Source organism: Stenella coeruleoalba (assembly GCF_951394435.1).
Source record: "Stenella coeruleoalba genome assembly, chromosome: 5".
In the NCBI taxonomy this organism is placed as follows: Eukaryota; Metazoa; Chordata; class Mammalia; order Artiodactyla; family Delphinidae; genus Stenella; species Stenella coeruleoalba.
The window spans coordinates 78,406,079-78,429,272 of record NC_137150.1 but is presented as its reverse complement, the minus strand read 5'-3'; the positions used below and the strand labels follow the sequence as shown (position 1 = coordinate 78,429,272).

Sequence of the window (23,194 nt, the reverse complement as noted above, 5' to 3'; positions counted from 1 at the left end):
ACAGTTGTTTCCTTCTCAGAGTCAACATGCCACTGCCATCCCCACACAAGTTGTGGCGTTTAAGTAGCTAAAATTCTGGGGGAGCGGCACTGGGCCTGGGGAGGCAGGCTTTGAACTCCAGCCAGGACAGGGCGTCCAAAAACACCTCTGGCAGCGTTCCCCATGGGTAACGCTCACCACTCTGCCATCTCTTTGGTTTTCAAATGTAACTTGGCAAAAGACTTACTGTGGTAATAAGGAGGCCTGAAGGTCTTATCAGCAACTCCCCATCGCGGTGGGAAGATGACAAAATCAGCGATGGCCACTCCGGGGCGGACAGACTTGGCAGTCAATACCGTGAAAATGGATGGGTCCTGTGAAAGAAAGGACAAGGAAAGCCTGAAGACACAAGGAGAGGGAGGTGACTGAACAATGACACACGTCACCCATGCATGAAGGGTTTTTGAGTGAAACTGTAATGTCTGATCAAACCACAGGCCAGGCTAAGAAGTCTGGGCTTGTCATCGAGGTGTAGTAATCACTCATCTGACTTTCCCCTCTTGCTGTGCTTGAAGCAAAATGAATTAACACCAGCTAAGGAGATTCTGAGCAGCTTTTTCACCCTGCTGAGCCCTCATTTCATGTAAGTACTACCCTGTGGGTCTGACAACAAGCAGTGCATGCCTCCCAACCTCAGGTCAGAGTGACCAGAGCTGGGATGTGCTGCAGGGAGCTCTTGGCAGAAGGGGTGCTCAGAGTAAGGTGGAAATAGAAATAAAATAATATCCAAGGGTTGGTATAGATGTAGGATGTGCATCTCTTTGGAGGAATCACAGAGATTCCAGATGGTATCCTCATTGCTTTCTTACCCTTGTTTGACTCTCAGGTCTAAAATGCATCACTCGTCTGGGTGGTGGTAGTGTAGGGGAAAAGGGAATAGGTGGGGGGACAATATTATGATTTATCAAGAACTTTAGACTCCTTCGGTGGAAAGACTGAGATTCAACTTAATGGCAATCAATGATCATGTTTACTTTCAGATGCCACATGAGGGTCTGGGATTCAAAGATGATTGAGCACTACTCCTTGCTCTTTAGCATCATTAGTGGTGGTGGTGGGTGTGTGTGAGGGGGACTGAAGGAGTAATAAAACAAGTGCATGAATAATGAATCACAGCAAGGTGCCAAGGGAAATCTAGCTTTACAAATAGAGAGCCAAGGGGGTACAGAGTGCCTATCTCTACTGAGAGGATCAGGGAAGGCTTCAAAGAGGAGGTGACATTTGAGGTAGGACCTGAAGAATGAAAGGAGAAAGAAAGAAAAAGGGAGGGAAGGAGGGAGGGAAGGAGGAAGGAAGGAAGGGAAGGAAAGGAAGGAAAAGGCAGAAAGGCATTTTAAGCACAGATAACAGGAAAGATCAAAATGCACAGAGATTTTGTTGAGGCAAGAGAGCTAAAGCCCAGAGTGCACTGGCAAAAGGGAGAGGGGCAAGAGTTGGTACTGGGAAATGAGCCCAGGGCCAGATGGCAAAGACCATCAGATACCATGCTTCAGAGCTCAGACTTAATCCTAAACCACAGGGAACCTGCAAAGGTTTTCTAATGCTGTGATAGAATGATCAGGTCTGAATTTTGGGAAAACAACTATAGCAGCAGTACAGAGGAGATTGGGCATGTGTAAATGCAAGTCAAAAAACGCTTTATGCTGTGAAAATGAACACTCCTTCATCTGTCATGAGAAATGATCTGAAACTGTTAAAAGGTAGCGAAGCTCAAATAAAGCTCTATCAGTGTCTCAGGATCCTTTTTCTTGCTGCTTTGGGCATGATGCCTCATTTTCTTTTCCCTTTTGATTTTATTAATTGTTGCTGCTCTTCAGAAGGGTAGTTTTGGGCCCCTAGAGGTAAGCTGAACTGGCTCAGAGTAATCTTTCTGTCTCTGGTTTCTTGCTTCTGCTCTAATTACCCCTCCAGCTTGTGGGTAAAGTTAATCTATTATGCAAAGTGAACTTTCCCCCAGGATCTCAGAAGTAGCACTTTATCGAGAATGTGGGGCCTTGGGGGCCTGCACTGTAGGCTGGGGACCTATTTGTAGTCCCCTGATTGACTGAAAAATATGATCGAGTTCATAATCTAGAATTTCTTTGGTTTAAATTCAAGCACTGAACATTATGAGTAACTTTAGAAGAGGGCTGTCTGTTCCATCATGGCTAAAAAGAGCCGGGAGTGGAGGCACTGGAGTGGGCAGCCAGAGCTAGCAGACTCTTGGTATTTATGAGCAGGACAGAGAACTTTCCAAATCCAGAAATGTTCCTTCCTCACCACTCCATCACTAACATTAGCACTGGTTTTCTTTTGGGGATACATTTTCCAGGAAGAAACCAAGTTTTTAGCCATGTAGGAGAGTTCCTGTGAATACTCTGTAGAGAGCTGAGCTGTACTGCAGGGTGAGTGCTGAGCTTTTAGCCTGGATCGCCCTCTAGCTATGTTATTTACTCCTTCACTGAAGCCTTGCAGCAGATGATTCAAATTCCTGTCAGCACAGCGACAAATGACTAAATCTCGGGCTTCCAAGGGTGACACTGGTAGTGTTAAATCTGTGAATGTCAGGGGTCTACTGTGGACCCCTCCCACCTACGGGTGTCCTCTCCCCGGGGCCCCTCCATGGGCCAGACTTACTGCGTGGTCAAAGGCCACTGAGTTGATGACCATGAAGTTCTCCAAGTTGTACTTGTAGGGCGTATAATTCCCATGCCAGGCCACAACATTGAACGGGGAGACATCCTGATTTAACAACAACAACAACAAAAAGGCAGGAAAGGGTGATTTTAGCATGTAATGCTTTTGTAGCTATGATTCCTCAGTTTGTACTTGGCATTATTGTCTCTTTTTTGATGTGATTCTGTTCTCATCATTTAATAATACCATCTCTGGGAAAAATATCACCCTGAATCATCTTGTGGTTGCTTCACATTCTCTCAAACTGTCCTCGCTATGCCGCTAACCCTAGTCTTCCAGTTCATAAGCTGCAGCTGCTTCTGGTCACATGTGCAGCACAAGCACAGCACATGCTCCAAGCAGTGTCTTTTCAACAATTTTAACACAATTGTGAGAATCTGTGGATGCCAGCAATTCTTTGACAATCTGGGCCACCGTCTGGGTTTCCCAGTGCTGAGGGTAGGCACTTGGCTGTGACTGCTCTCCAGCTAACTGCTGCCCAGAGGAGATTCTAGTATATTCAGTGCCTCGGTTGGTGAGTGCAGGAAGGCTAGAAGGTCTCTAAGAGTTCCAGCCCCAGGGACTTGAGATTTCAGAGCAATCCTAAGGTGATGCTTCTTGGGTCTGCCCTGGGGTAAGAGAGGATCAGTGTTCTGTTATAGGAAGGTAGTTAGGCTAGGGAGTCCAGGTGATACAGTCCATGTAGGTCAGCCTCCCAGGGCACAGATCATGGCAGAGATGGGAGAATGGATCAGTGGGGGCTCACACAGAGAATAACCCACACAGAGTCCATTGGGAAAGTGGAAACCCATGGAGCTGCTGGCTACCTCTAGAATGGTGATCCTCTATCAAATATATGTCAAATATAATACAGGGAATAGTCATTTAAAAATGAATGTGAATGGCACAATTTCATTCCTTTTTATGGCTGAGTAGTATTCCATTGTATATATGTACCACATCTTCTTTATCGCCATTTGCAGAGACGTGGCTGGACCTAGAGACTATCATACAGAGTGAAGTAAGTCGGAAAGAGGAAAAAAAGTCATATATTAACACATATATGTGGAATTTAGAACAATGGTACAGATGAACCTATTTGCAAAGCAGAAATAGAGACACAGAGGTAGAGAACAAACATATGGACACCAAGGGGTGGGGGGTGGGACGGACTGGGAGATTGGGATTGACGTATGTACACTACTATGTACGAAGTAGATGGCTGGTGAGTGCCTACTGTATAGCACAGGAAAAAAAAATGAATGTGATTTCCACACTGCATCCCCAGAGGTCATCATTTTTGCCAGGCTGGAGTAGTAGCTCAGCACCTGCATTTTAAACAAGTTTCCTGAGAATTTCTGATGCAAGTGGTCTCTGAACCACATTTTAGGAAATCCTGATCCAGAGAATATGAGGGTGACTATGTGTCAATGAGTGTGACAATGAACCCTCAAGAGTTAATTTTAAACGCCAAACTAGTTGGTCTCTGCTGGTTAGCATACCTTCTAGATGCTGTCCAAAGAAAATAACGTGCCTTAGCAAAATATAAGCAATAAGTTAAATGGGCAAAAATAAAGCAAATGAATAATGGTAAACAGAAGAGATCTTTGGATTATTTTTACTGTATGGTTACTTTATTTTACTATATTATGTATCCAGTATATGAAGTAATAATGTATTATATTACAGATTATATATTGTTATTTTTATTATTATCTATGCCTTTGCTTATCTCCTGAGTTTACCAGGCTGGTGCTATAAACAAAGTCAAACTAACTGAGTTCTGCTTGTTTTCTATCAATTGTTGCTTGTATTTGAAAATATGGTGACCATTCTTGAATAGAAGTCTTAGATGAACTGCTATTAACTCATTTTCCTTTTCAGAACATATTGCCCTGCCTGTATATTATGCTTCCCCAACATTTATAGAGACCTAGATATTGCGGGGTTTTTATTGCTTGATAAATAGAAAGAGCATGCCCTTTGGAGTCAGAAAGATATGGGTTTGAATGCTGATTCTGTCATTTAGTGTGACATTTGGTAAGTTATCACCACCTGGCCTGTTTTCATGACTACAAGTAAGGCAAGTAGCACCTTATTTGTAGTATCTTAGTGATGTGGTAAAGATGAAATAATATATGTAAATACTTAATACTAGCCTTGGCAATCAGAAGGTGCTTAATAACTATTCATTCCTTCCCCTGCCTACAAACCCGCTTACTTTACCTGTTTGGCAGCAAACATCTTGCCCTGGTATTTATTAATCACAGTGTAACCACCTGGCGCTTGGTGATCTTCGTACCAGGCAACAGGTATCAAGAAATCACGAGGATTGGCCAAGCCATTGGCTCCTAGAACATAATGACCCAAAAGTCTTTTAGACACTTCTGAAATCACATAGGAAAGATGCCCACTGTTGCACAAAGAGAAAGGGCTCTCTTCCACGTCAAAAGCTACTCCACAATTTGCTTTCATTGTTCAAAGGCTCATTGGAATCCCAGTCTGGTGCCTTTTAAGGAGGACCTAAGGAATTTGGTCAGAAAAAAATCATGAAAATAGCATCATCATCATCACCAGCATTATGTCCTAAAGTTGTAGAGTGAATATGGTTTATAAACATTTTACATGCATTATCTCATCACTACAGGGGAGGGAAGGGGAGGAGAGGGAGAGACTAGAAAAGAGGAAAGGGAAGATATGATAGAATACTAGATCTTTTTTTCCAAGAAAACTCTGATGACTCTAGAACTCATCTACAGTCCTTGAGAAAGGTTACATCCTGTAGCCCCAGGCGTGCCTCTGCTCCTCAGACAGAACTCAGAATCAACCCAAGCCTGAAAAACTGCTCTGCAGCCTGACAATCTGTCTGCCACTGAGGGAGACAGTATTTGGGACTTGCCTGCTTACCTTTGCTTTGTGAGTGTTCCCTCCAGAGAGAAAAAAATAAATCAAAAGACCAAAAATGAAAAACGTAAGTGCAAAAACATAATTTAACTCTGAGTGGAGAGACCTGGGGAGTGTTTTATCATTTCCAGCTCCTGGGGTTTAAAAGAAAAAATGTCCCCAGCTGGTTAGTGAATTATATATATTTTCCAGAGGGTACGTGTTCCATGGAACCCGGAGGCTCTGCTGGCTCTGGAGCAGCAGGAAGCCAGAGCAAAGTGGGAAGAGCGGGTGGAGAGCAAGATAACAGATGGCCCACCATGGCTCCACTGCCTCTCTGCTGCCTCTCACCTTCCTCTGACTATTTGGATCCCCCAGGGGAGTGACCAGAAGGCACATGCTGGCCTGTCCCTGGTTTGCTCTAAAAAAAATCTGTTGACAAGGAAAGGGAAGAGCTGGGGGCTGTGGCCACCACCTTCAGCAAACATGCCAAAGATGGAACCAAGGGCCAATTTTCCCAACCACTCCTTTCACTCCCAGGGACGTTTTGTGAACAACCCCTCCTACCGCCTTCACTTCTCTCCTGCTCTCCCGTCTCCAGCTTGCCAGAAGAATTGGGGGTGGGGGACCTTGTTTCACTTTTGAAAGTTTGAATCTGCCTCATGGAGGCTGTGGTTTCCAGCTCCTTCACAGTACTGAGGGAGGTATGCTTTTTGACTCTCAAGTGTGTAGATGTTTTGGAGGATGCTCAGTAGGAATGTGAGGTTCATAGACTGTATGTCTTTCAGTCCGTTTCCCCTTTCCATAGCCACATAGCCCCTACCATTGTTATGGCTTTTCCCATTTTATTGTCTACATACAAACAACTCATTTAAGAACATGATCTTCCTTTTATCCACAAAACCCATTCCCACTTGTACACTTTTCCTTAAGCTCATCTCTTTCCTCTTTATTTTCCCTCAACTTTCCATCAAGGATTAGTCAAATCTTATCTTTTCTATGAAGCTGTTACTGGAGACTTGGCCTAGAGTAAACCAGACTTCTACATCCTCTAGGGTATACTCTGTATAACCTGAAATCTATTACGTATTGTTTTGCTCTCCAATGGTCTGTATACTATTCTAGAGAGAGATTTACCATGGGTTGGCTTGGATCGTTTTCTGTTATGCATGTATGTGATGGGAAGAAGCTTGTTCTAGCTTAATGTGGTTCCTGTCATTACGCTCAGCACAACATGGGAGCCAAGACAAGCTGATGGACTGGTGCACTGACCAGCTAATTAATGAAGCTGTCATCTCATCAGATGGGTCAGCTATGCCACCTGGAGCCCCTGAACGTAGAAGTCTGAAATAAGAAGTCTGCGATTGCTCAGGGAACTCTAGTATGTTCTGAAATTCCCAACTACATTTGGTCTAGGGAAGAAGTTGTCTAGAGAGGAAAGTTGAAGTTTGAGTGAGATAAAGAGGGGAGATGGATGTTTAACTTTCATGCAATTATCTGTGTCCTATATTTCAAGTCAGGCTTAGAAGCTTGCATTGAAGATTTACCAATCGGTCCCAGGTCAGGCAACTCAAAGTGGACGCCGTAGACCTCCAGGATGTAGCCCCTGGTCTCCTCGAAGACATCTATGCTGAACCGCATTCCTCTCTGGAACAGAAGTAAACATTGGTGTGCTCTCCCAAATTATACCTGTAGTTATAAAGAAGCTGCCCAAGAGCCACAGCCAACCTCACTTGCACAAGTAATTCTGTAGCCTGTTGAACTATGTTGGAGAGGTGACCAGCTCAAAGAGGAGGTAGAAAGAAAAATTTAACTTCTAATCACATCTGTGACCAAACCAATTCTAGTCTACTCTCTCACTGGGTCCATAGATAACAGTGCCCTGATTTAGCCAACTTTTAAAGAAATCCATCTTCACTGCTTTCCACCCGCACCAGGGCCTTATCCAGAGTGTGTATAAATATTTAGGAAAGTGAATTGACAATTTTTTTTGCTTTGTGATTGTGTACTATTTTAAAACAAAGTAGGGGGCTTCCCTGGTGGTGCAGTGGTTAAGAATCCGCCTGCCAATGCAGGGGACACGGGTTCGAGCCCTGGTCTGGGAAGATCCCACAGGCTGCAGAGCAACTAAGCCTATGCGCCACAACTACTGAGCCTACGCTCCAGAGCCTGTGAGCCACAACTACTGAGCCCGCATGCCACAGCTACTGAAGCCCATGTGCCTAGAGCCTGTCCTCCACAACAAGAGAAGCCACTGCAATGAGAAGCCCACGCACTGCAACGAAGAGTAGCTCCCGCTCGCCACAACTAGAGAAAGCCTGCGCACAGTAACGAAGACCCAACACAGCCAAACTAACTAACTAACTAACTAAACTAACTAACTAAATAAATAAAATAAATTTGAAAAATAATAAAACAAAGTAGGCACACAAGTTTAGTTACCCTTCTGCACAGGGAGCCTTCTGTATAACTCAAACTTCCTCCCCATTGCCCAGACGTGACAGAGAAATTTTAGAGTTGGAAATAGCAGCAGTTGCAACATCAGATTGCTCCCAAATTAGGGAGAAGCAGGGAGAGGGGGACACATCACCAACCTGAATGACGCATATCTCGTTGGGCTGAACAAGCATCTTGCCAAACTCGGTGTAAATGAGAAGTTTCCCTTTCTGGGGAACTAACAAAAAAGACAGGGTGGCAGTGGGTAGCTCTTTTCAGGCGAGAATGACTTCATGAAGAGTAAAAGGCTTAAGGGCTGCATTTGCTTTTTCATTCCAAATGAAAAGTACTTTATTGAGTTTCATGGGGGAATATGACAGAATTGACAACTTATGTTAGCTATTTTACTATCTAGAAAAACATGAATGGAAAAATTGACTCTGCTTTTTTCTTCTTTTCTTTGGTTGCCAGGTAAGGAGCTTGTATTTGCACAATTCTGTGGCTTGACCAGAAAGAGCAGAAGAAATAGGATGGAAAAAGACCCATTTCTGATAGTTCCAGCAGAATGCTGGCATTTGCATGTCTACTGTCTACATCAAAATGTTCACTCCATAATATCGTACTAAAACCATCGAAAAAGAATGGGTAGACCAGAAAAATCCCTACTAGACTTTCCATCCTTCCTGATGGTCTCATGAAAATTTGTATTTATATTGCAGATATCAATGACAGATGGTCTTTTCTTGGGTGAGTGTGAAGGCAAATAGAGTTATCTTAACAAGTTAATCACATGTTGGTATTACTCTTCATTTCTTTTCAGCTGCCCAGATCTCCCAGATCAGAAAGGCCCAGAAGAAACGAGCAAAGACAGGGAGACCAGGAAATAGAGTAGGGGCTTGGGGGTACACAAAGAATCTTTTCCAGACCTCCAATCGCCTTTACACCTCAGTCTGTAGACTGCACTAAATAAGACAGATTGAAAGGAAAGTCATATGTATACAATTAAAAAGTAGCTTATGACTAGGGATCAATTACCAATGAAAGGGTCTGAAATCTTCAAAACTTACCAATCAAGAAGTCTCCATCTGAACTGTAAAAGCATCTGAAACATATAGAATAATTCCTATGATTGTCAGTTTTAACACTGTCCAGGCAAATTAATTCACTGCACAAATTATTGCTCAGTACCTGGTATGTGCTAGGCTTAGTGCTGGGTGTAAAATGATGAGCAAAATGACCCCATCTCTGCCCTCATGGAGTCTTAGAGTCTAGTAGGAAGTCAGACAGCAATCCAACAACTACAGAACCATATCATCATAAACTGTAATGGCACTGTGAATGTCACGTTCAGGGGACTGAAAGAATAATGAACCTGATCTAGTCTGAGGAGGCAGCCAAGCCTTCCCTGAAGGGGGAAAGTCTGACCTGAGATCTGAAAAAATCATCTAGGCAAGGGCTTGGGGATGGGATGGGGGTGGGGTGGGGAGAACATTCCAGAAGGAACAGCACAGGCACCTGCTCTGAGGCAGAAAGGCACATGGCAGGTAGAAAGAACTGAATGAAGGCTAATGTAGCTCAGGTAGACAGACAGGAGGAGCCTGGTATGACGCTGGACCCCGAGGGACATCTCCAGTGCCTTGTCATAGGGCCGTGATTTTGGCCCTGATTCATGGCTCAGAGAAGTTAAACGACTTGTCCTAGGTTGCTGAGCCAAGAAGAATGGATTGGGCTTTGGACACAGCCGTCTGGTTCCAAAGGTAGTGTGCAAAACTGCTATGATATTCTGCTTCCCAAAGAAAAGGCAAAAATGACTTTTATGGAAGTGTTTCTGATTTTGAAAAAAAAACTAATATGTAAGTTCTTTTATTTAGGATCTTTAAGCTTATGCAAAGTTATTAGCTGAAGCCAAAGTCTGCCACCAACAGGTAGCCCTAATGGCTGCTCAGATAGTATGACTTTGGACTCAAGAACAGCCCTGGGGAACCTTAGACGTTAAGGATATTCTGACTCAAACCTGATTAAAGTCAAGGTTTGAGTCAGAATACTTAGACTACTCCTGCTTTCAGTGCTCCATTGTCCCTTTTGTATTTGCATTGTTATGTGACATTCTTATTTATGCCACAGAAGTCAGTCAAGATAGAAATGCTCATTTATTGTCATTATTTTAAAATGTATATCAAGATTGCTCTGGGGTAAAAAAAAAAAAATAGTAACAAAAACAACAAACCAGCCTTCACCCTCTTGCCAGTAGCTCTTGGGGAAGGGGGCTCTCGTGCCATAGCTCTGAGCCACTTACCTGTTCCCCATGGAGGTGTTGCACAGGAAAATGTGGACAGCAAGCCCATTGTTAGACCTGATATCTCCAGCTCCACACAAGGTGTGCAGGCCCTGGGAGAGACCCGCACGAGAGGGAAAGGTGAATGAGGCCAGCCCTCCCACGGGTCCCTGAGAGTCATGAGGCAAATTCTACTAGGGTCTTCCCTTTGGGACCAGGGAACCCGGAATTTACTGACTTATGTTTTGTAGATGGTGGCTCACCCTCATTGCCAGGCATGGCCCTAGGTCTGGATTGTCTTAATGGCTCCATCAGAGTTGACCTTACAGAGCATCAATTCATTACTTGGCATTTTATCAGTTTGGTGCTTAAGATCAACCTGAAGGAGAGTTTCCTTTGGAGGTAAAATTAGGCATCTAGGAGGCTTGGGGAGGAAAGTTGCAGCATTAAGGACCAATTAATGCCCCTCAAATATACATTACCATGTGGGTAGCCCTCTGCTTATGAATAGGGTCAGCCCTAATCTTTCCAGAATAGGGTAAAGGAAAGTATTCTGACCAACTGTAATCCTCTCTGCTAATAATCCACAGTCCCAAAGACTTTAACACATGGGCCTTCCCGAAAGGAGGGAGCTCTGTTCCTCCAGATATCTATAATTCACCCAGAGTGAGAGATTTCTTTTTATATTTTAACTCAGTTTGCAAGTTTGGGGCCTATTTAGATGAGCCCACACAGGGCTTGGAGCACTTAATATGATAAAGAATTCAACATGGAACAAACAATTTGGCCTAAGGCTGGGCACCTGGACTCTCCTTAAGTAAGCTATGAGCTGAGCTTGGTGTACAGAACCCTCCCCTGGCTTCTTTGAGCCCCACCTCCTTGTAGCTCCCAGCCTCTCCCCTATATATGCTTTGTTCTGAGCACAGTTGTTCCAATACTCCCAGCACCTATAACTACCAAGCAGAACTTCTAATCAGCATTGTGCTAACTAGAGTTGCCACCCTGAGTCGATGCTATTCTAGCCCAGGGGTCCATTTTGGGGAGTTCATGAAATTGGATGGGGAAAAAAATTATATATGTATTTCACTAATCTCTGACTGAAATTTATCATTTCCTTCAGTTAACGTGAATGTAAGCAACAAACCACAGCCGTTTTAGAAGTGCCTGTAACCTTGTACTGACAGAAACCATAGATGATTTTATATCACATTATAGTTGTTACAGATATCCCAAAATATCATTTATGCTCATACTTTTAATAACCATAGTTGTTAGATCTTTTCATAGATCTTGTGATTTAGTGCATTAAGAAGGTAGCATATATATTACTATAAACCAAACCAAACTTGCTATTTTAATATTTTTATCACTGTATTTCAATATAATTGGCTTCTTTGTAATTTTATGTAATTTATTTTATGCATTTAAAAACAAACACAGGCTTAAAAAATAAATAAATAAATAAAATAAAAACACAGGCTTCCAGACTTTCAAAGGAGTCCATGGAACAAAAAGGCTCAGAACCCGTGTTCCAGCCAGGAACAAAGAAACGTGAAGTAGGTAAATGCCCAATTTCCATTGGCTGTTTGGAGATGTTGTAAATAGCTCACAAGTGCCCTTTGGTGTCGGTGGCCATATAGTGCCTGTACGTAAGACATCCCTCTGCCAGCCCCCAAAGCAGAGGCAGGTGGTGCTATGTCTGCTGCCTGCCTCCAAGGCTGCTTCTGCTTGGCATCCAGCCTGCAAATGGCTGGATCACTCACCGCAGAAGAGAGTGGTGGGCAGGTGTGGATAGTATTGACTTACTTACACTCACGAAGTCCACTTTCTTCTGAGAGGCTTTTGGAATCTCAAATGGTTTCCATCTCAGCTGGAAAAGAAATACGCATACAGAAAAATTATTTCACAAGGGGAAACCACAGACTTTCTCAATAAATAGCATGGAAAAGGACAGCTGCTCACTCTGTGAGGCTCTGACTACTTGTGATTTTGTTATTTTCAATTTAATAATTATCCATCATTTCCTTAAAGGGGCTCAGTTGGGTTCTGTGTGTGTATGCAGGGTGTATGTTTGTGTTGTGTGTGAATGTTTAACCTATATGTATATATATTGTCTTCATTCCTTAGCATTTTAAATTACAAAAATAAAAAATCATTGCTTCCTATTTCTTTTAACATTTTGCTCTGGCACATCAGTGAGTTTTGACTGATGCTGCTTTTTATGCTATTTATAATCAGCTCCCTTTCCTGGTGTGCCAGCCTCTCTGTGTGGGCTCCTGACACTGCAGGGGAAGGCTCTACTTCTTACTTCCAGCCCTTGGAGTTTTGAATTATTTCTTTAAGAGAAAGAAAAAGCACCCAGCTGAGATTGGATTTGGTAAATGCAGTACCAGGTTCAGTTTCTTCACCAAACCCCGTGTTTGTCCCCAGGCTGCCTGCCGGTTCAGTTTAAATCACAACAATCTTTAATTTAATAATGAAATGATCTAAGCAAGTAGGAAATAAAATCAGCAGGTCTGAGCCCTACTAGAAGTGTCAGCCCAGCACTTATTAATCAACTTGGCTGCGGGCCTGACCCAGGCAGTCTGGCAGCTGATAAACCCAGCAGCCTCAGGACATCTCATGGAGTGACCTGCACCCCAAGGGCTGGCTCCACTGGTTGCAGTGCCTGGTCAAGGCAGGCCCTCCAGTGGGTCATGGGGCTCAGCTCATTCTGTACTCCAGAGAGGCAGCTGGGTGGGAAAGGAAGCAGCACGTGGAAAAGGCAGCGCTGGGATGATCCTGCTTCTCTGATGTACACAGTCAGGCAGCAGCCTTTATTTCTTAAAAGCAAAGCAGGATTATCACATTCTGGGACTACTTTAAAAGAATGAAAGATGTTGACTTGAAAAACATTGTTGAAATCATGCTTCAGAGAGAAGGAAAAGGTTTAGGACTAATTCCACTGGGGATGATATTTCCTGGGGGAGTGGGGGGAACCTGAGACCCAGGATCTAGGAAAGGGTTTCTCAACTCTGGCACTATTGACGTTTTGTGTCAGACAATTCTTTGTTGCAGGGGCTGTCCTGTGCATTGCAGGATGTTTAGCAGCGTCCCTGACCTCTACTCACTGGATGCTGATAGCACTCCCCCAAGTTATAACAGCCAAAAATGTCTCCAGACATTGTCAGGTGTCACCTGGGGGACAAATATTCCCTGGTCGAGCACCATTGACCTAGGAGGATATTTCCCTGACATCAGCCAGGGCCACAGCTAAGCACTGCTGGCTTTTTTTTTTTTTTTTACCGTGAACCATTACCTGCTGCTTCCCTGTTTAGTAGCAGCACAGAGTTTGTACACCCAGGAAGATTGTCTGGAAGATAATATTACTTAGAATCTTGGTTCTAAGAGGAGTCATCATTCTAAATTTCCCAATGGAAGGGATTTAAGTATCCGATCAATGGTTACCTGGGCAATCTTTTAGATCTATCCAGATTCTAAACCCTGGCAAGCCGTGAGAATCACCCAGAGAGTCTTTGAGACCCCAAAACAAATTAAATCAGAATCTTAATTCTGATTGAGAAGGTAGGGCCCAGGCATCAGTATTTTATAAAAGCTCTGTCTTATAAAAAAACTTTAATGTGCAGCTATGGTTTAAGAATGAGCACACCCAACCCAGAGAGCCTGTGATTTTTGTATTGCTATTCATGTTCATGTTCAGAAAAGTCCACTTAGTCAACCAACCAGTCAATCAACTAAATTGCTGTATCTAGGGCCAGTTACCAAATAGCAAGGATGTTTAAATAATACAAGTCTAAGGCTTTCCAAACCTAAGGGAAAAAGAAGAGCAAGAAAAGAGAGAGAAGAAAGAAAAATAGAAATAAACAAAAGGGAGCAAGTAAGCAAGAGAGAATCCCAGTAATAGGAAAGCACTACCTGGTTTGTTGCACTGACACTGAAACTGAGCAGGACCCTGCAGGGCCCTCCCAGGCCCTCCCTGTTTCTTGTTTGTAGAAAAAAAAAAAGGCTTTAATTTGCTAGGCCTTCTCTGAGTTCCAAAGAGCAGGCTCAAGCATTTAATAGGAAGAGAGAGTCACAGGACTCCTGGATCCTCCTCAAGGGATATACATATCTGTATCTGATGCATATCTTTGAGTTGTTCTGCAGAAATTAAGACCCCTACCCAGTAGAAGATGGTGACTATATGCTGACAACAAGCACTTAGACCCCAGACTGGTTGGAACCAGAAGGCTGAGATTCCAGAGACATCACTGTGTTACCTCACCACCAACCAATCAGAAGAAAGTCACACACCCTGCAGTCGTCACCCCAAATTTTGCCTTTAAAAACTCTTCCCCAGAAATCATCATGGAGTTTGGCCCTTTTGAGCATGAGCCACCTTTTCTCCTTGTTTGGCCCTTGCAATAAATCTTTCTCTGCTCCAAACTCTGACATCTCATTTTGTTTAGCCTCACTGTGCATCAGGTACATGAACTTGGGTTTGACAGCATGACAGCACCTTTGTAGATCTTCCTGAAATTAAAAATACCTGTTGTGGGTAGAAATAAAGTCCTGGCCCCTAGAGAAGAGGTTGGTACATTTTGAGTAGGAAAGACTGAATCAGAGAGGCCAATGGGTTGGTTTGGTTAGGTTTTTGCTGGTCAGTTTTTCAAAATCTTCTGTAGCACATCAGTCATGAGGAGAGAGAGCCTGGAGTGGAAGGTGGAAGGGCACCTACGTGATGATGTAGGTAACATGCCTTCAATAGGGCCCACATCCTGGATGAGGTGGTGGTCTTGAAGAACCTTCTCTAATGCAAAAGGTGATGCCCTTCAGATGATGGAAATGTTATAGGGAAAGGAGTAATTTATCTGCTGAGTCTGATGGCAGAGGATTGTGCAGGACCTATACTCAGCATATCATGAACAATAATAAAGACCCCAAGGTGGTTCTGATGAACCCAGTACCCACAAGAAGAAGCCAGCTTTGAGTCTTCAGGAAAGAGATTTGGGTCAAGAGTTTTGGTGCAATGGTCATGTTGAATGTAGGGAGGGAAATTTGAGGAGAGGATAAACAGGAAGAGGCTATGGAGTGGACAGTGGAAACATCTCCTGCTAAAGCCAGATATTCAGACTAACTGCATGCTATGGAGCAGTAACCCTCTGATCCAAGGCCAGCCCAAGGGGACTGTGAACTGGGCTGAGCCAGGAGACCTGGGTTCTGCAGCTGCCTCTGTTCCTATTTACTCTGTGACTTCTGGCAAGTCACTGGATGCTTATTAACTGATTTAATTCTATAACTTTTTAACAGTTAATTTTGTTTATATTATTGCTAAAGAAACCCCCACACAGAATTCAATTATTAACATTTCAAAAACAATGAAATCAGTTGAAGTACCCAATACAATGTCTTGACTATAGTGGATATTAATATATTTGTATTGAATGATTGAATGAATGAACAAATATAAGACACTGAGAACATTGCTAGTATCTCAAAAAACAAGACTAAAGCAAATTTGTGAGACTTTTGGAAGTCAAAATGACATTCAGGCAATAGCTAGTAAATTGACAAATGTTTCTAAAAGTCCTGAGATTGTTTCTAAAATGTAAGTCAGTTCTTTACACATGTGAAAACCCCTCAGTTCTTCCATATCCTTTCTGATTTTCTGTCCAGTTGTTCTATCAGCTGTTGAGAGAGAGGTGTTGATGTTTCCAACTATAATTGTGGATTAACTCTGTTTCTCCTTTCAGTTCTATCATTGCTTCACATATTTTGCAGCTGTGGTCTGCAAATTCTGTTGGAAAATAAACTCTTGCTTACTAGAAGTGAGATGGTCAAAAATAATTTGGAAAGCATCTTCAACAGAGACTAAAGTTAGAATTAAAAATTCTTTAAGGTTACCAAAGGAGTAGGAGAATCATGGCAATATTTAATGATCAGGATTTGAAATTCATGCTCAGGGATGTAAATGAAACCAAAGAATTGGACTCAGTATTTCCAAAGTCAGAAGATTGAGAGGTGTACTGGATGATCTGAGTATCACCTTCAACACTACATAAGATTCCCTCCAAAGCTGCCTTGGACTCAACTAGATTGGATGAGTTGGATACTCTCAACGACACTGGTGGGCTAGAGGTAGACATATCATTAGAAATTGATAACATCTATCCCAGATTTTGGAAGTAACTTGTAGATGGTTTTGTGATCATAATATGCAAACAGTTGTTAGCAGCAGCTATGGCTAGGAGAGGTCCAGGGTAATGTACTACAGTGAGTTTCAGCCCAGACTAGGGAAGATGGGACAGGGGGATAAAATAAAACAGTGGCTCATTAAATTCTTCAGCAAATCTAGAATTTGAGGAAAAAGGCAACATAATTTATGTGGAGAGAAATCAGGCTTTGGGAGACTCTTTGGCGGTATTAGAGGTAATAGAGCACAGTTAAGGAAGATTCAAATCATTGTACTTTGTTTAGCCTTTTAAAAGTCTTTCATGAGAAGACAAAAAAAGATGAGCCAGCATAGTATTTAGATGACATTTTTTCATGGATAGAAACCTGGATTCCTATTTGACCTTGCCCTTGAGGGTAAAGTTAAGGGCTTTATATCCATTATTCAGCACCCAGAGCATGAAACATAGTAGTCACTCAATAAATATTTGTTGGATGACATTTAATTCTCACAACAACCCTCTAAGGCTCCCATAATTATTTTCTCTACTTTAAAGTGACAAGACAAATGGTTTAGAGCAGATAAGTTTTCTTTACTAAGAACTGATACCAACAATTTCTCAGCCTCCCTTAGCAACCTAAACCCTGAGCCCTTTAATCTCAGCCTGTCTTGATCTGCTTTCCAAACCATTCATGATCTCCATGGCTCCCAGGCTTTGCCTCCTTTTAATGGTCTTGTACTTGGTCCTCTAATCTGGGCCCTTATCTACTGCTCCTCAGGTGCTGAGTTGCCTTGGCCCAGTCTGACTCCTGGGACCCAAATCCTGCTAAGGTCCTTCAAAGTCAGCATTCTTGTCCAATCCCTATATATTAACTCATTCAAATGATTTATTGTACCACTCCTTGTGCCAGGTTTTGTGCTAGGTACCAGAGGTGAACATGACAGTCTCTGCCCTCAGGGAACAAGAAGACCCTGCAAGTATGGGCAATTCATGATTGAAAAACAAGGAAATGGATAACTGGAAGTGACTTTGGAAGAGAAATATAAGCAGGAATGTTCCCTCAGGAATAATTCCTGGTACAGGGCATATTTAACATTCTTACACACGAGCAATAAGAGACACACACAATAAAATAATCTGGTTTGCATACAGCTTCAACATCTTTCCAAGCAGTGAAGTGCAAGTTGATGGAGATGTACTTAAAAAGAGCCAGCAAACTGTCCAAAAGGGCTGAACAGGGCAATGTGCACTGCGGTGCTGGCAAGTGCCAGTGAATGCATTTAGAGAAATGTAATCTAGTCTATTTATAGGATGATCGGATCTGAGCTATCAGGGAGTTACTTCAACAAATACTTGTGATTCTACCGTTTGGAAGAAGGCATGTGCTGGACACTGCAGGTTATATGAAAATGATGGAGACATAGATCCTACTCTCAAATACTCTGAGAAATATTGAAAGAGTTCAGTGAAGAAGGTGGAATTTAAGATGAATCTTAAATTATGGGTGGCATTTGGGTGGGTGGATACTTGTGAGGGAAGAAGAGAAAATTCTAAGTAGATGAAAGAGCATAAAGCACCCAGGCAAGAAAATTTAGAGTATTGTCCTGGAATGGTGAAAGTTCCAGTGTGGCTGATGGGTAGAGGACATGGAAGAGAGGGAAGGGCTTGAAAGATACAATAAGAATCACCTGTCGTGGGAGCCTGCACTTGATTGGCTGGGCAGTGGGAGGGAGAGTTAATGGCAGGATTTAAATATTTTTGAATGATAATTTAGTAAGTTGAGTCTGGCAGCAATGTGTGGGATAGGGTGGGAAGACACACAGATCAGTTAGGAGGCCATTTTAACAGTCCTGGTAAGAGGAAAAGAGGTCCAGACCAGGGGTGTGAAGAAAAGGAAGGAGAATACAGATACCAGAGACATCTTGGGAGCAAATGCTACGGCAGTGTTTCTTAAAGTGTGGTCCAGAGCCAATCTGAATGGAAATCATCTAGAGAGACTCCTGTGCATCATCCTAGACCTACTGAATTAGAATCTCTGGGTGGGGAGTCTGGGGAATCTACATTTTCAACAAGTCACCCCGGTAACTTTTATGTAGGTGGGAATCACCATTCTATAGACATGGCACCTAATTCAATGTAAAGAGAGAAAGAAGTTCTCAAAGATGACTCTAAGGATTGGCTGGGCAGTGGAGGGGAGGGGTAATAGCAGGTTGAGTGTGAAAGAATGGTTGTGTCATTAACAGACCCAGAGAAGCCAGAGAGAGAGGAAAGTTTGGATGGGACTATGATGTCTTCAGTATGGATCCTGTTGAGTTGGGACATACACATGGCAATGTCTCCTGTGGGGTTTGAAGTTGGTGGGGAGATTTGTAAAATGTATTGCAGAGAGGTAATAGTTAATGTCATGGGAACGAATGATGTTCGTTAGATTTTAAAAAGTAAAACATGTGGAAGATGGCAAGAGGGAGAAGAAGTGGATGCTAGAGTATAAATGAGGTTCTGCAATGAAGGCAGCCCCAGAATAGCTTCCAAACCCGAGTGGTGGGACTGACTTCCTGCAACATGGCCTACCAGGTTATACCAAGCTTTGGGCTGAAATTAGGTTGGGTGAAGTTAGATATCTATAATTCTACCTGCAGAGATGTAGACATGTGGGGATAGGTGGGAAGTGAAGTGGGCTAGAAACCCCCCCTGTTGCTCAAGGAATTCCTCCTCTTAGTTCACCAAAGCTGGGTATTTCTTATAAGCAGCAATTAACCCTTCATCTCTAAAACAGAGTCCAATGAAAGTGGGACTCACTAACTGATAATTGGAAGGAAAGGGGAGGAAGCAAAGGGAGAATTGGGCTGAACTGTCTCCTCCCCAAAATTCGTATGTTGGAGTCCAAACCCCTAGTACCTCAGAATATAACTGTATTTGGAGATAGGGTCTTTACAGAGTGATTAAGTTAAAATGAAGTCATTTGGGTGGGCTCTGATCAGCATGATGTGTCCTTATAAGATGAGGAAATTTGAACACAGAGACGTAGAGAGGGAAGACTATGTGAAGACACAGGGGAAGATAGCCAACTGCAAGCCAGTCGAGAGGCCTCAGAAGAAACCCAGCTGCTGAAACCTTGATCTCAGACATCTTGCCTCCACAACTGTGAGAAAATAAATCTTTATTGTTTAAAGCACCCAGTCTGTGGTACTTTGTAAAGCAGCCCTAGCAAACTAATACAGAGGGGAAGGGCCAATGGGGGTGAAAAGAAAGAGAAGAAAAAAAGAAGGTAAGAAAGACAAGAAGGAAGAGGAAGTGAGCAGCAGGAGAGAGTAAGTACTTCCCTCTCTCCCAGGAAGATGATGGAGACAGGGCAGGGGCAAGAGAGTCTAGTTCAGGACCTTGGAGATGGCCTGTTTTGCAGGTTTACACAATGTCACAGAACACAGGAAACGACAGAGATCCAGGAAGAAAAGAGGGTAATCTAAAAAAAAAAAAAAAAAAGTTCTGATGAACCTAGGGGCAGGACAGGAATAAAGACACAGACATAGAGAATGGACTTGAGGACACAGGGAGGGGGAAGGGTAAGCTGGGACGAAGTGAGAGAGTGGCATGGACACATATATACTACCAAATGTAAAATAGATAGCATGGACATATATACACTACCAAATGTAAAATAGCTAGTGGGAAGTAGTTGCATAGCACAGGGAGATCAGCTCGGTGCTTTGTGTCCACCTAGAGGGGTGGGATAGGGAGGGTGGGAGGGAGACGCAAGAGGGAAGAGATATGGGATGTATGTATATGTATAGCTGATTCACTTTGTTACACTGCAGAAACTAACACACCATTGTAAAGCAATTATACTCCAATAAAGATGTTAAAAAAATAAAAGAAAAGAGGGAAGTCAACTGTTCCAGGCTTTGGGACGTTGAGGAGAAAAGGATTGTATTTAGCCATGGATGATTTATAATAGTAAAAATGGAAACAATCTAAATATCTGACAACAGAGGAATTATAAACATGTATTGGATAATTATGCCACATGAAAAATCATCTACACTCAAAGAGTTTAAAAAGACATGGAGGGCTTCCCTGGTGGCGCAGTGGTTGAGAGTCTGCCTGCCAATGCAGGGGACACGGGTTCGTGCCCCGGTCCAGGAGGATCCCACATGCCGCGGAGCAGCTAGGCCCGTGAGCCAGGCCACTGAGCCTGCGCGTCTGGAGCCTGTGCTCCGCAACAGGAGAGGCCACAACAGTGAGAGGCCCGCGAACCGCAAAAAAACAAAAAACCCCAAAAAACCCCACAAAGACCTGGAAAAAGGCACAAAATATGATGTTTAAATAAATTAAGAAAAGCAGAATGTAAAACTGTATTAGAGAATGACTGTACTTACAGTAAATATATATGTAACTACCTTTTTAAAAATTAAAGTATAGTTGATTTACAATGTTGTGTTAGTTTCTGGTATACAGCAAAGTGATTCAGTTATACACATATATGTATATATATTCTTTTTCATATTCTTTTCCATTATGGTTTATTACAGGATATTAAGTATAGTTCCCTGTGCTACACAGTAAGACCTTATTGATTATGTATTTTATATATAGTAGTTTGTATCTGCTAATCCCAAACTCCCAATTTATCCCTCCTCCCCCTTTCCCCTTTGGTAACCATAAATTTGTTTTCTGTCTGTGAGTTTGTTTCTGTTTTGTAAATAAATTCATTTTTATCATATATTAGATTCCACATATAAGTAGTATGATAATCTCTACTTAGTGAAGTCAGATAGAGAAAGACAGACATAAACAGCATTAATATAAGAGCATGCACAGCCTCTTCCCCTTCCCTTCCCTGCTCCCTATGGAAAATTCTGCTTTGCTCATTCCCACTCCCTCAGTCCTTTGAACTCCAGTCTCACCATGTAGATCAATGTTGTGTGTGTGTGTGTGTGTGTGTGTGTGTGTGTGTGTGTGTCCTGGGAAAATGGGATGAGGAACTACACTGTGTCATTTTCTAGAGGCAGAAGGTAGGGGCAGGCAGAGGCAAGCCATGAACAAGTGGTCCAGGCCTGAGGAGCTTGGGGAAGACTAGGTGTGAGAGGGTTGGAGTCTAGGAAAAATTGGGGGATGGGGATTTTGAAAAGTGTTGCTGTGGGTCATAGCCTGGATGCTCCTTAATGTTTTCAGGGGAAGCAAATGAAGATTGGGATTATTTTCAATTACTTTTGGTCTCTGGCTACATGAGACCCCAGACCTTATTTATTTACATATATGTGCAAAGAAAAGGACTGGAAAGAAAGAAACCAAAACACTAGAAGTGGTTAACTCCGCATTGGTGGGATTATTAGGCATTGACACTTTTATGTAAGTTTTGAATAAAAACATGTATTAATGGTAAGGGGTGCATTATTGTTGTTTAAAGAAGGTATACATACTTTCAGTAGAGTGATCTGGGCAGGTTGAATTGCAAAGGGTTAGGAGTGAATAGGGGTGATAAAGTGGGCTTAGATTACTTTCTCAAGAAGTTGCTATGAATAGGAGAGACTTGGGCAAAAGCTTAAAGAGGTGGGAAATCCAAGACATTTTTGGAGGGAGGGGGCTTTTAGGATAGTGAGATCTAAAGAGTTTGACAAATAAGGCATCAAACACCCACTAACAATGTATTGTTTTGAAACATTTTTGATAATTTGTATGTCCTGGAGGCAGAGGGAATTTTATGATATAATCTTTAATTAGCTTTGAGGTGTTTCTCACTTGGTCCAAATGATATTGATTGAGAACTAAAAGGTAATTTCCTCAGCTGAGGCTTAACTGAGTCAAGAGTCTGACTTTCCAACAATTAAGACATTAGGGCTGTAGTGATAACAAAGATAAACTTTAAAGGACTCTGACGTTTAAAAGAGAAATGCTGATTCAGGAATGCTAATTGAAATCTGTAAACTCACAGTTAAATTAGATGCAGATTTGTTTGTTAAATTCTGGGATTCCAGAAGTTAGAGGAAGGTGCATGATGAACAAAATTAGGTATATTTCTTATGTGAGATATTAATGGATTGAACTTGTTATGTCCACAGCTGAATATAAATACACTCAAAACCAGTTTGCATTAATTCTTAGATGATTAATTAAATATACCCTAAAAGAAAATGAAGGTTTGGGGGCATAGTTTCCCCTGGGAGGGTATCAAAGAACACGGTGATGGTAGCATATCCCATAATGCTCCCTTGGAGGTAATATTAAGTAATTCTCATGTTCTCAAATTCCCAGAGATGACTAACGTGGGAGTTGGTGAAGCTGATGAAGCATTGGATTTGGTCTGTGATAGGTGAAAACATACCTACTATACAGGTTTCAGCTGAGAAGAACTGTCAGATGTGTATCTAAATATAATTTTCTCAGACTTTTTCTTTGAGTATGGAGTACATATTTGGAAGAGGTTACAAGGAGATGGGGGGGAAGTGATGAATGCAGATTGCTATGGTTAATTAATGAAGCATAAAATTGGAAAGAGATATTAACTTGTCAAGAAGGTGTAAATGAAAAGACAAAAGGATAGATTTTGCAAGAACAGCCAGGGTGTGTATCAGGACAAGGGAAGCAGGATGGCAGGTGTAGGTTACAGAGTGGGAGGAGGATAAACCTCTACCTTGATGGAGCTGGTGTTCAAAGAGGCATGATCGAGTTCTGGGGCACATCTGTCCCAACATGTGTGAGCACAACATTGAAAATGAGCAGGGGAAATACTGGAGAAGAAATATATTTGGTGGCC

General features: G+C 42.4%; 1 protein-coding gene across 1 annotated transcript in view; it reads right to left on the bottom strand.

Annotated features, from left to right (window-relative positions):
• Positions 1 to 23,194, bottom strand: part of HGD (homogentisate 1,2-dioxygenase) — a gene marked incomplete at its 5' end in the record, with an annotated part of 44,925 nt that overhangs the window by 7,748 nt on the left and 13,983 nt on the right. The window contains 8 exons of the mRNA XM_079921426.1: positions 227 to 353; positions 2,656 to 2,760; positions 4,921 to 5,045; positions 7,125 to 7,224; positions 8,172 to 8,251; positions 9,081 to 9,115; positions 10,310 to 10,401; positions 12,099 to 12,158. Coding sequence (XP_079777552.1) covers positions 227 to 353; positions 2,656 to 2,760; positions 4,921 to 5,045; positions 7,125 to 7,224; positions 8,172 to 8,251; positions 9,081 to 9,115; positions 10,310 to 10,401; positions 12,099 to 12,158 — 724 coding nt within the window. The remainder of the gene's footprint in view (positions 1 to 226; positions 354 to 2,655; positions 2,761 to 4,920; positions 5,046 to 7,124; positions 7,225 to 8,171; positions 8,252 to 9,080; positions 9,116 to 10,309; positions 10,402 to 12,098; positions 12,159 to 23,194) is intronic.